Source organism: Otolemur garnettii, unplaced genomic scaffold (assembly GCF_000181295.1).
Source record: "Otolemur garnettii isolate 467f Iridium unplaced genomic scaffold, OtoGar3 scaffold00317, whole genome shotgun sequence".
Taxonomy (NCBI): Eukaryota; Metazoa; Chordata; class Mammalia; order Primates; family Galagidae; genus Otolemur; species Otolemur garnettii.
Genome location: NW_003852712.1, coordinates 217,549 through 235,007, shown reverse-complemented (window position 1 = coordinate 235,007; position 17,459 = coordinate 217,549). Strand labels below are relative to the sequence as shown.

Sequence of the window (17,459 nt, the reverse complement as noted above, 5' to 3'; positions counted from 1 at the left end):
AAAAAAAAAAAAAAAAACCTATAGATTTTAATAGAGATACTTAGAGAGGCAATGAGTGCCTGTCTCCCAAGAGAGAGAAAAAAAGGCACAGAAATTTTCAGAAACAGGAGATATGGAGTCAGAGACACCAGAGAGGGCAGGGGAAACAGGAAAGCCAGGTTTTACACACATACAAAGAGAACAGATTGAGAGACTGAACTTCAGGGAAAGCCACACAGGCACAAAAGGTCCCATGCTGGGAGCTGGGAATATTTTGGGGGGAAGAGGAAGGAGTAACAAAAATTTCTGTCCCCCCTAGAACTTTCAGAGAGGACAGGAAAACTGATGTTAAAACAATAAATTCATGGGTAGTTCCCTACAACTATGTAATTCTATAAGGAGGAACAGGTGAGGAATCTAAGAGAGCCAGGAATATTTTAATAACCTCCAATTTTAATCTGGGATGGTTACCCATGCAATATTGAGTTTCCAGCGTCCATTGAAACATAAGAGAAGGTGAGCCCATATTTCCACGTGGCAGATGGCCACTGTTGTTAGATGGTTCTTCAGTGCTCAGGTTTGCTCCTGACCCCATTGCTTTGCTGCCTCATACTTAGCACTGTCATTTCCTTATTTTGCCAACCTGGCCTATGCAGGTATGAGTTTGAAATCTTTTGTTGGGAAATCATAGACAAGATCAAAGTGCTTAAGAACACAGGCTCTGCCTTCAAGCTGCCCAAGATGGGCTCTACTACCTGGATGTGTATCTTTGGGCAATGGACTTCACATCTCCAAGCCTCAGTTTTCTCTTCTCTGAAATGGGGTTATTGTGGTATCTACTTAATGGGGCTGTTGTGAGGATACAGTGAGAACATGCAGAAGAAAGGCATTTACTGTGGTGCCTAGAACACAGGACAGCTGATGATTCAAAAGCAGACTGAGGAGCCATTGCTCCACTGATGAATAGCTAGTGCTACTGAGCAAGTAACTGTACCTTTCTGGGCTTCAGTTTCCTCACTTGGGAATTGGGGAGCATAATCTCATCTGTCTTATAGGCGTTATGAAGATTAAATGAGTTAATGAATGTAAATTATTCCAAAAAAATATCCAGCACAGAGTGGGCACACTCTTTAACAGCTGTTCTCACCCATAGTTATTTAAACATTTATTGTGGGATTACCATTTTCTTGAATTTGCTCACTACTTTAGAAACAGAGACTCAGAGATCTGAAAGTGGCATAATGACAAATACATAATGACATGGAAATCTGGAATGTTAGAGCTTACAAGAAGCTCAAGACTAATCTAGAATCTCTTCTTGTAAACAGAACCCAGTCCAGTGTAACAAGTAGTTATCGAGCATCTACTGTGTGACTGTTCTTTCCTGGGCATTTGGAACCCAGTGCTGGTGGGTCAGGGCCCTCCCCAGAACAGCTCAGAACATAATGGAGGAGACAGATCAAAAAATAAAAAAAAATAAAAAAAAAGAAGTACAAATAGTAGCCTACAGTAGGGAGAACGATGTTGATGGGAGTAGATTGGAGGAGGACAGAAATTGAATGGTCAGCTGCAACTGAGGGATTAATGTGTGGTTCTGGAAGGCTTCCTGAAGGCGGTAACCAATAACCAGAACTTTGAAGGATTTTGTTTGTATGTTTATATATGTACAGTATTTGACTTAAAAACACATCGTTTTTCCTATGTGCAGATACTGTCCCCAGTGTTCAGAGTCTCACTTTGTTGCCTTCAGTAAAGTGCCATGGCATCATAACTCAAAGCAATCTCAAACTCTTGGACTTAAGCTATCCTCTTGACTTAGCTTTCCAAGTAGCAGGGACTACAGGTGCCCACCACAATGCTTGGTTACTTTTAGAGATGGGGTGTTGCTCTTGCTCAGACTGGTCTTGAAGTCGTGAGCTCAAGTAATCCACCTGCCTCAGCCTCCCAGGATTACATGAGCCACTGTGCCCAACCTGTTCCAAGTGTTATACAAATAGAGAACCAGGGGAGTGGGAAAGGTAGGGCTGTGAAGTGGTTGAGGACAGTGCCCTAGGTTCAGGGATGGTGATTAGGTAAATGATGAAGTGGTGCCTGGATGGGGAGTGCAGCAGGGACGTGGTTGATGAACTGGTTCTGGAACTATGATGCAGACTCATTTCTGGGCTGCTTACCATACCCCCAGGTACTCAAGGTAGAGCCTCTCCAGTGTCACAGCCCAGGGAAAGCCCATGGGCTGAAGCCTGAGGCTGAAGAAATTAGTAGGTAAGAAAAGGAAGACTGAAATGGTATCAAGGCCTGGACCTGGCAGGGCTGAGTCCAGGAGGTGGGACCTTATTTTGGGGGTGCTGGGGAACCCCAGAGGGCTCTGAGAAAGATCAGCTCTGAATGGAGGAAGATCCCTCTGGGTCTATGTGGGAGATTGGGAGATGGTCTGGCTGAAGATGGATGCCAGGGAGGAGGCAGGGGCTGAGGATCCAAGGAACTCAGGCAGACTTTCTTTTTGGCTCCTCCTTGCCAGAGGTTCCCCAGTGACCCCCTCCAAGTTATTGTCTGTGAAACGTCAGCCATCCAGCTCCAGTTCCTCTCTGTCCCTCTCTCAGCACTTCCTTCTCTAGAACAGAATTGCTCAATGCTTCCCAACATACACCAGCCTTTGAAAGCACAAATTGAAAGGCTTAAAGATCAAAAATAAATGTGGGTGAGTGCAGTGCAGCAAGATAAAGCAAAGCAATGGTACTTGTAGAAGAAAAAAAAATATTTTGAAAGTAGCACCTACCATTTCTTGATGTTTTATTATGCACCAGCCTCTTTTCTAACCACTTTGTATAGTTTAATCCTCTTCAGTCCTCCTGACAAGCCTATGAGGCCAGTTTTATAACTAGCCCTATTTCCCAGATGAGAAAACTGAGGCACAGAGTGGTTAAAGGACTTTCCCAGAGTACCACAGCTGCTAAGAGGGAAAACTGGAATTTGGACCACCACAGTCTGACCACAAAGCCCATGCCTTTAATTACCACTCTATCACCTCTCTTTTTATATCTTTCCTTCTTTCTTTTTTTCCTTCCTTTCATCTTTATTTTAGTCATGGGTTATAAGCATGAGAGTTAAATGTGCTAGCACTTAAAATTTCTATGTTCTAGACATCAGCCATTCATCCAGGGGTATGTTTTGAGACCCTACTATGTGCTAGCACTTACAATTTCTGTGTTCTAGGCATCAGTCCATTCATCCAGGGGTATGTTTTGAGACCCTACTATGTGCAAAGTGTACATTTTAAATGCTGGGGCTTCTGTGGGAAGCATACATGACAGATGGTTACAAATGAGATTGCCATGTTAGTGTCTGATGGGTGGAATGTGCCCAAGCCTGAGGATGGTCAGAGAAAGATTCCTGGAGGAGATGATGGTATGAGGCCTAAAGAATAAGTAGTTGTTGACTAGGTGAAAAGAAGGGAGAAAGAAGAATGTTTCATGAAGGAGGAAAGAAATAGTAGGTTGGCTGCAGTGAAAATGGGAGGCATAGTGTGCAGGAGTTGGTGATGGATGTTTTTGAAGGAATGGAAACTATACGGCAGAGCAGGATTGTCAGTGTGTCCAGGTGACTGAGATTTATTCAGTCATGATGTATTTACTGAGCACCTCCAGGTGCTAGGTGCTCGGGAGGCAGAGACCAACAAAAACAGACAAAAATTCCTGTGTGTGCAGTTTGCTTTTAGAAAGAGGTGGCATTCTCCCAAATAGGTGGAGAACAATTGCAAAAGTGATGTGTTGAGGTACCACTAGATGGCTATGTGAGATACCGGGCTCTATGGAGAGAATATGGTACTCAGAGAGGGTGGCTTCACAGAAGAGGTAGCCTCTCTGAGCAAGGGACTGAAACACTAGATTGAAAGAGACTAGACCCAAGAGTTTGTCAACAGCCCATGAATTATTCTTGAAAAATGTACTGTGTTGGAATCCTATGGAATTTCTATTTTGGGTAAATCACAAATGGTTGTATGTTGGCAATTCAGTTGGCTTCCACCTGATACCAACATGCTGGCTGTACATTGTATTTTATTTATTAATGATATATATATTTTTAAATTTGCTTTAATTTTATTCCTTTAAATAAGGCAGTCACTGGGTCACAGAAGAGGCATAGGATCAGTTTTAGTAGATACTGCCATATAATTTTCCAGGGTGGTAGTATCATTTTACACCCCCATCAGTGATGTGTGAGAGTTCCAGTTGCTCCACATCCTCATCAACACTTGATACTATTAGTCTCTTTTTTTTTTTTTTTTTGGCCTTTCTACTGGTGTGCAGTGGTACTTCCTTTGGGTTTTAATTTGTTATTTCCTTAATGAGCACCTCTTTGCATATACAAAGTTTAAAAACATGGAAATATGTCTTCTTTTGCTTATGAGTGCATACAAAGTTTGAGCACCTCTTTGCATATACAAAGTTTAAAAACATAGAAATATGTCTTCTTTTGCTTATGAGTGCATAAAAATGTATGTAGACATGCTAAGTACACATTTTTGGTAATGGCTAAAGGAGAAGAATTTGTTAGGGTAGGGTTCAGAGAAGACCTCAACTTGCAATGTTATTGCTAAACCAGAAGCAGATACAGGACTGTCTCAATGTTTTATTTCTGAAAAAATTTTAAGGTAAATGTAATAAAACATTCATTCACTTTTGATAGAACTGAGGATGGTAGGTATAGAATTTTAGCAAGCACATAATGCTTATCATGTTCCAGACACAGTTATTAAGTGCTTTATGTATATCAACTCTTTTCATCCTCACAACAATCCTATGAGGAAGATTTGATGATTGCTACCTTCCTTTAACCTGTGGGGAAACTGAGGCACGGGGACTTGAAATGACTTGCCCAAGGTCACACAGCTGATTCATTCTTAAGGCACTATGCCCTCGTATATGCTTCAAAAAATATTAATTTTTAAAAAAGGGAAAAAGGAAAGAAAGAAAAGGGCAACAGAGGGATGTGACGACGGCCATGGTCGTTCCTCCCGCAGGCCCCCCCAGCGCGGCTGCCCGGCCTTCATCATCGTCAAGCTGAGCCCGCTGCGGGACCGCCTGGTAGTGACGGAGTGCCAGCTGACCCACTCGCACCCAGCCTGCCCGCTAGAGTTCGCCTATTACTTCCGCCCAGGCCACCTGCTGGCCAACTCCTGCCTGCCTGTGCGTACCACCAACCAGATCTCCAAGCAGTTCGTGGCCCCGGATGATGTGCGCCGCCTGCTCTCCTACTGCAAGGGCCGTGACCACGGTGTCCTGGATGCCCTGCACGTGCTCGAGGGGCTCTTCCGTACGGACCCTGAAGCCAAGGTGGGGTTTTGGGAGAGGCAGGATGGGGGCGCGGGAGAGCCACACCTTGTGGGTCATTCATCCTCCCATTCTTCCCTCACTCCTTCCCTACATTCATCCATTCATTCGTGTGATAAGTACCTACTGAGCCATCAGGGATGCAGCAGTGAATAAGACAGTATGGTCCCTGCCCTCAGAGAACTCACCTTCAAGTGTAGCGATGTCCAATAGAACTTTCCTCCATGATGGAAATATTCTGTGATTCTGTTCAGTATGGATAGAATATGTGACTATGGAACCAGCCACATGTGACTGTTGAACACTTGAAAAGTGGCCAGTATGACTGAGGAGCTGCTTGCATTTTAATTAAGTGAAATTTAAATAGCCATTATGGCTATTGCCTACCTTCCAGAACTACTTGCTAGAACTAACTTGCAGTTCTGGTGGTAGAAACCAACCACCAATGGACAAACACAATTCAAATGTCACCAGGTTTGGGTGCTCGGAGGGAGCCTAAATGATAGCAAGCGTTATTTAAATTTTTAATTGAATTATAGAATTAGAAAATGCACAAATGATAAATATATTGTTGGTGAATGTTCACAATGTGAAATACCACCCAGATTTAAGAATTAGAAGGTGCTATGTCATATAATGGGATAGAATAATGGAATGATGAGTATAACCAGGGAGAATAAAGTGAAGACTTGGAGAGGGACAGTTGTAAGAGATATTTTGAGTGGTCAGGAAAGGCCTCTTTGACAAATCATAGTGAAGCAAAGGAGACAGAATGCAAGGAAGGGACACCCATTCTTTCACTAGAGGGAAGAGAGTTCCAAGTCAGGGTAACAGCCAGTGCAAAGGCCTGGAGCCTGGAGTAAGCTTGGTGTGTTGGAGGAACAATGAGAATGCTGCTCCAGAGTCTTTGTGCAGCTTTGATCAAACTTCAGATTTGGGGTGGACGTAAAAGAAATGAATAATTTGAGAATCATTTAAGAATTTGTCCTAATTTCTTACTCCAAGAAAAAACAAAAATGTTATCAAAATGCTTTCTTTGTTTTTAGTTGCCAAATGATAATTGGGTGGCTATTGGAACAGAAATGGGTTCTTAGGGCTGCTTATAGTGGCAGCTAAAAGTCACCTGCCCATTGTCTGATTAGCTCAATCTGATAGTTTAGTTTGATCAGCTTAGTCTGAGTGATTTAGATTGATTGGTTTAGTGTGGGTAGTTTAATGTGATTGGTTTAGGCTGATTAGCTTAAACTAATTAGTTTAGTCCCATTAGTTTGGGCTGGCTAGTTTATATGGTGCCTAGTGACCAGCTCCCATTCAAGCCACCAACCCAAGCCCAGGCCTCTGTCCACACACAGTATTAATGATGTTAGCTACTGTTTATCGGTACCTACTATGTGCCAGACACTACACTAAGTGGTTTACATATTGTAATTTAATTCTTACCAGAGAGCTTTGTAATGAAAACCATTGTTTTCATTTTACAAACAAGGAAACTGAAGCCCAGAGAGGTCAAGTAACTGGCCTTCAATCACACAGCTCCTCATTGACAGAGGTGGGGTTCAGACCCACAGTCTTGATCCAGGCCCATGGCCTTCACTGTTATTCTATTGCCCAGTTTGAAAATGAAGCTCCGGTCCCTCTCCAGCAATTCTAGCCTTCCTAGAGAATAGTATAATTCTGATCACATGATAAAGGAAGGATATATTCACATATAGAAAAAGGTGTGGATGGAAAGTAGTAAGTGGTGTGGTTTCTGACATTAATGTTTGTGGATTTTGCCATCTGTGGTAGATAGATCCCGTGCCACTGATGGTGTGTCTGAGATGAAACTTGCATCTCAAGTGTTATCTGTTCTTTAAAATCTCTCCTCCCTGGGCTTCTCTATGTCTGCACTGCTGTCCACTGTGTGGCTCAAGCAGGAAGCATCTGAGTCAGGCCTGTCTGATCACTTTGCAAAGACCATGGGGGTATAGTGGTCAGGAACACAAACCTTGGGCCCAAGCTGCATGAGTTCAAATCCTAGCTCTGCCAATTACTACCTGGGTGACCCCAAGCGAACAAGTGAAGCTCTGTGCCTAAGTTTTCCCATCTGACAAAGAGAGATAATAATAACGGTATCTCTCTTACAGCGCTGTTGTAAGTATTGAAAGGGTTGCTGCTTGGAACTGTGCCTGGCTCAGAGAAACTGCTTCTGTTAGTTTCTGCATTGTTAATGGCTATAGCACTCTCACACCTGAAACCTTTATGTTCATCTTTGGTTTGCTGGCTGGCTCCTCCCACTCTAATTTGCTCTCCTTAATGCCTGAACATCACTCAGCATATCACTCAGGCTCAGTAAATATTTGGTAGAAAAATATACTCATTTATATGTATTCATCAAATGTCACCACACCATTTATGTATCACCCACACATCTTCCTTGACTCCCTGCTTCCCCTCAACCATTCCTAATAGCTTAGACTTGAATCCTAGCCCCACCACTTAATTAGCTCCATGATCTTGGGCAAGTCACACCCTTGGCATAATTGGGGGTCCCTAAAACTACCTCGAGGTGCAGTGATTCACTAGAAGGACTCATAGAATTCAGAAAGATTATAACATTCACAGGTACAGTTTATTACAGCAACTGTAACAGGACAGGGTTAAAATCAGCAAAGGGTAAAGGCACATAGGAGGAGTCCAAGAGAGACCATGTGTGAGCTTCTAGTTGTCCTCTCAGTGGACTCTCACAGACAGTGCTTTATTCTCCCAGCAATGATGTGTTATAACACATAAGGAATATTGCCAACTAGGGAGGCTCACTTGAGCCTTGGTGTTCAAGGTTTTCATTGTGGGTCAGTCACATAGACATGGCTGACCTCAGTTTTCAGCCCTTTCAAAGGTCAAACTGATACTGCTTGGCCCAAGGCTCCCACCGTAAATCATAATGTTGGCATGGGCTATCTGGGTGGCCCAAGGCTCCCATCATAAGTCATATTGTTGCCATAGACTAGCTGATGTGGCCTAAGGCTATGGGTGAACAGAACAATGTTAACAGGCAGGACAACAAGGGTTAAGAGTACTTCCTAGGAACTGGGCAAGACCCAACTTTTCTTTAGAATGTGCAGGGTTTGGACAACCCAGGTTTGCAAGTTGATCCATTAATGTACATATGAACCCTTTCAGCCTCAATTTACATTTTTGCAATATATAGAAGATAATCCTTCCCTCTAAAGAATGACCTTCATTTGAATAGAACAGAGTTTCTCAACCTGTGGGTCGCCACCCACAGGAACTGTATTAAAGGGCCACAGCATTAGGAAGGTTGAGAACCACTGGAATAGAAGAACCCAGTCCCATCAGCCTTTCTCTTGAGTATGCATCCAGGCTCAGGTAATAGTAATAACAAGTCTGGCTAACTCAGAGTGCTGACCTCATGCCAGGCATTGTTTTACATGCCTTGTGTGGATTAACTAATTTAATCCTTATAACAGCTTTACCAGATAGATGCAATTATGCTCCCCACCTTTGCAGATGGGAACTAAGGCACAGAGAAGTTTACACAATTCCCCTAATTCACACAGCTGGTGTGTAAATTAACACAGCTAGTACAAAAGAATAATGTGAATTTGAATCTCCACAGAAGATAAACCAAGATTAGGAATCTGTGTTTTCTCTTTAAGAATGGAAGTTGGCTTCTAATTAATTAAATGCTTGCCAGTTTTGGAGCAATCTCAAGTCAAATAATGTTTTGTTGTCTTCACTTTTCTCTTATCCTGACTCCCAAGGAGAAAAATACAAATTTACCTAATTCTATAGAAATATATACTTTTAAAAAAAGCTCATCTTATCTGACATTTGTATTTAATTTCTAGACCAGTGCTGTCTATTAGAACTTTCTATAATGATGGGAAGGTTCCAGAACCGTGCTATACTGTAGGGTAGCCACTGGCCTCACGTGTCTACTGAGCACTTGAAATATTGTTAGTGTGACAAGGAACTCCATTTTTATAAATTTTAAATTTTAATTAAATGTAAACAGCTACATGTAACTAGTAGCTACCATATTGGACAGAGCAGGTCTAGATTGAACATCTGAGAGAAATTAAATCATAAAGTAGTAGCATCAAAATCAATGATGGTTGAAAAAAATTATAGCAGTGTTGGAACTAATTCAGTGGTAAGCTTACTAGGCTTTTTGTAAAATGTATTGAATTACAATACTATTTGAGGTGCTAGATATATGATTTCAGGCTTAGGAAAGCAATTTCCTTACTCTCTTTGGACTTCTGGTCTCTGTTAGACTCTTTTTAAAATAGAGGTTTTTATAATGATCTAGATGGAATTTTTTTTTTTTCAATCTGAGTACTATGCACTCCTTTTCAAATGGTCTTATAGGATGATGTTGGATTATGGCAGAATGATTTGTGGAGAGATCTGTAGTTAAACTGGATCAAATCCTGCTTCTGCAGCTGCGAGCTAGCTCTCGAAGGGACTGGCTGATGAAGCCATAGCAGCTGGCTAAGTACAGGGGGACAGGGGTCCTGGATAATAGCTGCTAATCTCCCCTCTCTGTCAAGTGGCTGTTTCACAATCATGATGAAGCCACAGTGACTGAGAAACAGAAAATGAGGTCAAAGGGCCTGAGTGCCTTTTGATTTTACTCCAGCGTGATGGGAAGTCCTGGGAAGGGTTTTCTAGCAGAGGAGGACCAATCTGATCGGAGTTTTAAAAATGCCCCTCTAGCAGCCATATGGGAGACAGACAAGGGAGCGAGGGCAGGACTAGGAAGCCTACTGAGGAGGCAGCTACAGACATCCAAGTGGGAGATGTTGGTGCCTCCAACCAGGGTGTAACCCAGAGGGTGGGGAGAAGTGGTCAGATTCTGGAACAGCTGAGGGATGTTTCTAGGCTTGGGGTTGGATTAAATGCAGGGAGTGAGCATCAACCCTGAGTGCTAGGGCCTGAGTTATGGAGTAGATGGTGGAGTGGTTGACTATAATGGGGCCATCCAAGGAGGAACAGGTTGAGGGCGTGGGCTTGTGAGAATCAATGTGACTTTGGACTGTTAGTCTCAAGGGGTGTATGAGCTGTCCAAGAAGCTAGATTACTGCAGTGGCAGTTGATTAGGTGGGTCTGGAGCTTTGAGGTACTGACCTAGGAGTTCTCAGCTTGGAAATAATAAAAGCCATGTGACTGGAAGAGATCACTTTGGGAGAGCATTGAGATAGGGAAGCGGGGAGAGGAGAATGCTGAGGACTGGGCTCTATTTAGAGGGGAGCAATGGAGCCAAGAGGAGCAACAGAGGCCAAGAGAGACCTGTGTTCCAGGAAGAGGGGCAGGATCACTGTGCTGAATCTGGCTGAGAGGTCAAGTAAGAGTAATAATAGCTGGGATTTGAAATGTGCCAAACATTGTTGGAAGCATAGGTCACAAATGTTCTTATTTTAGCCCCTTCATGACCCTGTTAAATAGGCATTCCCATTTCACCAGATAAGGAAACTGAGGCTCATTGAGAGGAAGTCACTTGCCCAAAGTCCCACAGCCAATAAGAGGAAAATCCAGGAATCTGTTCTTGAACCTCCACTCTAAAGAAGTGGCTATTGTATATCCCCACACACCCTCACATTAGTTCACTCATTTAGGATGTATTGAGCTATTGTTCTAGGTCAGGTACCCTTCAAAGTATCAGGAAAAGCCAAAGAGAACATCCTTGTCCTTGTGGGGCTTACATCTTAGGGAGGTCACACAGAGAGTGATTAAATCAGCAAATTAAGATATGATATCCTAGAGGATGGTAAGTGCTGGGGCCACAAGGGACCAGATAGAAATGAGGTCTTTGTTGGGATTATCAAAGGAGACCTTTATGAGAAGCTGGTGTTTGGGCAGAGATGATAATTACGGTAATAATGACCACTTTGCGAGCGCTTTCTATTTGTTAAATGAGACATAATAGTGATGGTAGGTGTGCCAGGCAGTGTTCTAAATGTTGTAATGCATTTCGTCCTTCCAATCACAGAGGTACTTTATTAATATTTTACTCCAAGCTCCAAATGAAATGGAGCTTAGGGAAAGTGCCAAAAACCACACAGACAAGAAGCAGGGGTCCAGGATCCCAACCCAAGCAGTCTGGTCCCGGAGACCATGCTTTTGACTACTGCCCTGCCTCAGGATGCATGAAGGAATGAATTCACTTCCTAGAAAGGGGATTCAGGGAATATGGAGGTTAAGGGGAATACTGAGGCACAGACAGGTTAAATCACACGGTTAGGAAGTGGTAGGGGTGGGACTCCAACTAGGGGATTTGCCTCCACAGTCTGTGCTTACTCCCACTACCAGGGTCCTTAAATTGGAGCATGCAGGGAGATCCCCTGGAGGGCTTGGCAAAGCACAGATTGCTGGGACCTACCTCGAGTTTCAGACTCAGTTGAGTCCAGACTGAACCGGAGAACTTCTGACTGAACCAGGCTGAACTTCTGACAAAGTCCCAGCAACTCCTGGTGCTGCTGGGCCACGGCCTGTATTTTGAGAACCACTACCCTAGATTGCCTCTCAGCGCAGGAAGGAATGAATAAACAGTTTCCCCGGGGGGGGGGGGAACGGAGGCTCAGAGAGGCTAAAAGCGTCTGTGCAAAAAAACATATCGCTATTATAGTGGTGCCTGCATCTCAAATGCAGGCAACCGGGGTCCTGAGTCCGTATTTCTCCCCTCCCCCTGCACTGCCTCTTGCTGACCAAGTGGGTATGTACTAAAAATGAATGGGTTCCCTTTTCCCTGAAAAGGGGACAGGGTGGGGGTAAGTGAGCAGTGAGCTGGGCTGGGGCCAGCCGGTGGTCTCTGACCTACTTCCCCGCCCCTCTCACAGGTGAAGCTGGTATTCGTGGAAGACCAGGCAGTGGTGGAGACCGTGTTCTTCCTTACGTCGCGCACCAGGGCGCTACTGCGGCGCTTCCCGCGCATTCTCCTGGTGGACCGCCTGCCAGGGCTGCAGGGCGCGCTGGACTTGGTGGCCGTGCTGTGCGTAGATGGCGCAGGGCGCGCTCGCCAGGCTGCCTGCTGCGTGGCGCGCCCAGGCACGCCAAGCTTGCTGCGCTTCGCGCTCGCTTCGCTGTTGCAAAGCGCTCCTGACGTCAAGGGCCGCGTGCGCTGCCTCACAGCTGGGCCTGAGGTGGCAGCCCAGCTGCCCGCCCTGCGCCAGCTGTTGCCCTGCGCGCGTGTGCAGATCTGCCGAGCACAGGGCCTCGAGACGTTGTTCAGCAAGGCACAGGAACTGGGTGGCGCCGGCTGCGAGGACCCCGGCCTATGGCCGCGCCTGTGCCGCCTGGCTGGGGCATCATCGCCCGCCGCCTACGACGAGGCCCTGACGGAGCTGTATGCCCACAGCCCAGCCGCCTTCGTCGACTACTTCGAGCGTAACTGGGAGCCCCGCCGGGACATGTGGGTGCGCTTCTGCGCCTTCGAGGCAACCCGGGACCTGGACGCGTGCGCCCTGGTCCGCAGTCACCGCCGCCGACTGTTGCGTCGCCTTAGCCCCTCGCTCAGCGTGGCTCAGTGCCTTCGCGACCTGGTGGCCATGCAGTGGGCTGATGCGGCTGGGGAGGCAGCGCCCGAGGGTCCTGACGGAGGTGGGGAGTGGCTGGAGGGTGAAGCAGGGACAGGGGTCCAGGTGGAAAATGAAAAAGTGAGGAACTTGGAGACCGGGGAGCTGGGAAGGGCTCTGAAAGAAGGAAGTATTTGGAGAGGGCCACAGATGGAGAAAGAGAGGGCAAGAGGACTCGAGATCACAGAGAGGGGCGGGACTCAGTTAGAAAGCGAGAAGGGGAGGGGGCTACAGATCAGAGATTGGAGAGGAGTCCAGTTGGAGAACCGGAAGGTGAAGGGGCTAGAAGGGAGTGTCTGGAGAGCGTCCCAGTTGGAGAAAGAGCACTTGAAAGGGCCAGAGATCAGAGACTGGAGGGGGGACCAGGAGGAGGAGCAGGGCCTAAAAGGATTGGAAGGGTTTACCTGGAGGACGGCCCAGTTGCAGGATCGAAGGAGTAGGCTATTGGAGATCCCAGATCACAAGGGGACCCAGTTTGAGTATGAGAGGGTTAGGGGTCTTGAAGGAAGCTCCTGGAGAAGGGCCCAGCTGCATAATGAAAGGGCAAGTGACTTGAAAACCAGAGAGTGGAAAGGGCCCCAGATGGAGGCAGAGAAAGGTAGGGGGCTGGGAGTCAGAAACTGGAGGGGGACCCACTTGGAGAAGCCCCTGGCCCTGGAGTTGGCCCCTGAGAACGGAGAGCAAAGGGGGCCCCAGTGGGGAGATGAAAAGAAGAGAGGGCCAGATATTGCAGATGAGAGGGGGGTGAGATTGGGGGTCAAAAGAAGGGGCTTCGAGGACATAGTTTTGGTCCAGCTGGAGGACACAAGGGTTACAGGTGTGGAGAATGGGGATGGAGGAAGAGCCCAGTATTTGAGTGCCAAGAGCAGGGCAGGAAAAGGGATGGAGTGGGAAGATAAAGGAGGGAGGTGTCTGGGGCTAGGGAATGGAGCTGTTTGTGGTGCTTACATGGGGACTGTATGTGAAGGCCATCCAGAATGGGCAGTGACAAGGAGTTCTGCAGGTGAGAACCTGCAGGAAGGAGGCGAAGGAGAAGGCTCAAGGGAACCAAAGACTCTCTGCCAGGCCTCAGGAGAGGAGGAGGTGGATTGGGAGCCCCTGGCCAAATTCCGAGCAGCCTGTGGACCAGAGCTGGCAGACCTAGTAGCTGAGGAGCTCACCTTTGCCAGGCAGCATGGGACCCGGGGTTTCCACTGGACTGGAGCTGGCTTTGCCCTTAAAGATGGCACCTCAGACTTCTATCTGGATGGGGCCCTGACGCGCTGCACCTGCTCAATCCATGCAGCGCGACGTCTGCCCTGCCGACACCTCTTTGCAGCACGCCTCCTCACTGGCGCAGCCTTATTCCATGTGGACCTCCTCAGGGATTGCTGGGGGAGAGCCCCAGAGCCCTGACCCTTTGGGTCCCTGACTACCTCACTCCACTGTGAGTGCAGGAGGGCTTTCTTCTATCCCAAAGATAACAGGGCTGAGGCCCAGGAGACCAGCCCAGTCCCTCTGGCCACCTCTTGGGTCATCCAGGAACCTCATCTTGGCAGTTTGCCTCTCTGGATCCAAAGGGAAGCTGACATAGGTGGGGGAGGTGTTGATGACCAGGGTGGATTCTGAGGGCTTCCCTCAGGAGAGGAAATGTATCTGAGAGGTGTAGACAGGGTCAGGCTAATGCAGAACGAAGGAAAAGGGGGTGGGGGGGTGCTGGACAACAGGAGAAAGTGTGGTATGAGAAGGCAGATGGAGGGGTAAGGGGAGAAAGAAGGGTGGGCAGAAGTGGAGGAGAGAGGACAAGAGAAGAGGGAGGTGAGGAGAAGCAGAGGGAGGCAGGAGAGGTGAGAGGGAGGGGAGAAGGGAACAAGGATGGAGGAGGCATGGGGAAGAAAAAAGAGATAAGAGGAAGGAAAGGTATAGAAGATGGGAGGGAGGATAAGGGAGTGATTTTGGTATTTTTCCAAGACCTGGGGACTTGGAACCCCTTCTTCTTCTGGTCGGCTGTTCCTGGGAGATAGCAGGAGGAAGCACTGGGAGTCTGGGGCGGGGAGGGGGAACTGTTTGGACTATCATGCTTCAAGACTGGAATAAAACAGTATTATTTTGGTTTCCATGCTGAGTTCTTGGCTTCTAGGGGAGAGTGGGAGGCCTAGATCTAGAGCAAGGTTGAAATGGTCCAGCATTCCTTCGTTCACCAAAGCCTTCTGGAGAAGATGTTTGGAGGAGCCACAATGAATTCATCATAGTTCAGGCTTCATTCTCATCTGGACCAATGTGCCAGGGTGGCAACCTAACATCCATTAGTTCTACCTTCAGGCATATCATCCTTTCTGGTGCTTGGCTTAAGCATGAACATGTCATCTAGTTCTGGCCATTAAGTCTGCTGAGGTAGGGGTCGGAGGATTCTAACAAAGGTTTTCTCTTAAAAGAACCAAGAATGAGATGGTTAGGCATGAACCTGCTAGGGACAACCTTGGCATTGTGTAAGAAGGGAACCCACACTGAGGAAGACAGCTGATAGATGAAGAAAGTCTGGATCTTTGCTTGGCTTAGTTGAGTCTCTGGAGTCTGCTTTTAAGTAAAAGATACCTTTGGCTGGCTCATACCTCAAATCCCAGCACTCTGGGAGGCCAAGACAGGAAGACTGCTTGAGGACAGCAGTTTGAGACTTTAGTATTGAGACTTAGTATTGTGCTTGTCAAATATGAACCCAGACTGCCTAGCTTCAAACCCCAGCTCTGCTATGACTTTGCTGTATGTTCTTCAGTTGCTTAATTATGTTACAGTTTGGGTGTAATAATAGCACATAGAGCTTTATGAGGATAAATGAAGTAGAGTGTGTGCCAGTGTTCTAACATTGTCTGCATACAGCATCTCAATTACTTATTAACATACTGTTTTCTCCAGTGACCTGTGACAATGGAAAAGAAGCCATACCCTGTAAATAATTTAAGGAGGTTTATTCTGAGCCAAATTTGAGGGCCATGACCAGGGAGAGCCACACTGACGAAGTCTTGAGCATCTGGGGGGGTCGAGGTGGGTGGATTGCCTGAACTCATGAGTTTGAGACTAGCCTGAGCTAGAGAGAGACCCCGTCTCTAAAAATAGTTGGGCATTGTAACGGGCACCTGGTAGTCACAGCTGCTCTGGAGGCTGAGGCAAGAGAATCACTTAAACCCAAGAGTCTGAGGTTGCTGTGGGCTATGACAACACAGCACTCTACTGGGGGCAACAAAGTCACTCTGTCTCAAAAAAAAGAAGTCTTGAGCAAGTAGACTCACGGTGGTGAGGATACAGTTCGGTTTTATACATTTTAGGGAGGCTGGAATTACAGGTGAAGTTATAAATCAATACATGGAAAACATACTTTGGTTTGGCCTCCAAAGGTGGGACATTTGGAAGTGGGGAGCTTATAGGTTAAAGGTGGGTTTAAAGATTCTTTAGCTGAAAATTGGCTGAAAGAGGTAGGCTTTGCCTAAAAGACCAGGAATCAGTGAAAAGGGATGCTTAAGATAAAGGGTCTGTTAATTAGAGACAAAGTACAGACAGACTTAGTTGTTTGTTGTGTATCTCAAAGACCTGCAGGTAGCTCTTGCATGGCCTTAGGCCTGTTAATGAGTCACTAGAGGACATCTCCAAGTAGAGAGGGTGGATAATGAGGCATGTCTGATCTTCTTTCTCTTACTTAGCTAACAGCTCAGTTTTAGGGATCCTCTTGGCCAAGAGGGAATCCAGTAAGTCAGTTGCTTAGAGAGAGCTTTAAGATTTTATTTCAGTTTATACCTGTGTTCACCATTATTTACTGTCCATCTCTACCCACTAGACTATAAGCTTTACTTTGTTTTTTATGTATCCCAATGCCTAACATAGTGCCTGGAGCAAAGTGAACTCTGAGTTAAAAAGATAAAAGAATGGGCTTTACCATACTTCATCCTTGCTATGGTGAAGATCCAATCAGCTGGAAGATCCCAGCTTTAGTACCTTGTTTCTACCCCCATGTGGCTTGCCCAATGGTCACCTGTACTTTTGGCTGCAAAAGCTATAAAACTACAGCTCCCAGCAGGCTGAGCACCTCCAGAGAGCATGCGTGCTCATTTTCTGCTGCTGTGCCATTTATAGAAGGAAAATGTGAAATCTGAAGAGAGAGGTAGGCCTCAATACAATAATTCAAGGACTTCAACAGCCCACTTTCAACATTGGACAGATCACCAGACATCCTCAAACTATGGCCTGCAGGCCACATGCAGCCTGCCTAGGACATTTATCCAGCTCGCCGGGTGTTTTGTCAGCTGCTGCCTGTCCTGCTTAGCAGCCGAGTGGTCCCAGGGCCTGCAGTCCGGCCCTCCAACAGTCCAAGGGACAGTGAACTGGCCCCCTGTTTAAAAATTTGAGGACCCCTGACAGATAATCAACAGTGAAACCTTGGATTTAAACCATGTCATAGATCAAATGGGCCTAATAGACATTTATAGAACATCTGACCCAATGGGTACAGAGTACACAGTCTTTTCATCGGTGAATGAAACATTCTTCAGGATTGACCACATGTTAGAACAGAAAATAAGTTTTAAACAATTAAAAAAGGCCA

At 46.2% G+C, this 17,459-nt stretch overlaps 1 protein-coding gene across 1 annotated transcript in view; it reads left to right on the top strand.

Annotated features, from left to right (window-relative positions):
• Positions 1 to 14,599, top strand: part of ZSWIM9 (zinc finger SWIM-type containing 9) — a 15,511-nt gene extending 912 nt beyond the window's left edge. The window contains exons 2-3 of the mRNA XM_012813849.2: positions 5,000 to 5,312; positions 12,152 to 14,599. Coding sequence (XP_012669303.1) covers positions 5,000 to 5,312; positions 12,152 to 14,281 — 2,443 coding nt within the window. The 3' untranslated portion in view covers positions 14,282 to 14,599. The remainder of the gene's footprint in view (positions 1 to 4,999; positions 5,313 to 12,151) is intronic.
• The last annotated feature ends 2,860 nt before the right edge of the window (positions 14,600 to 17,459 follow it).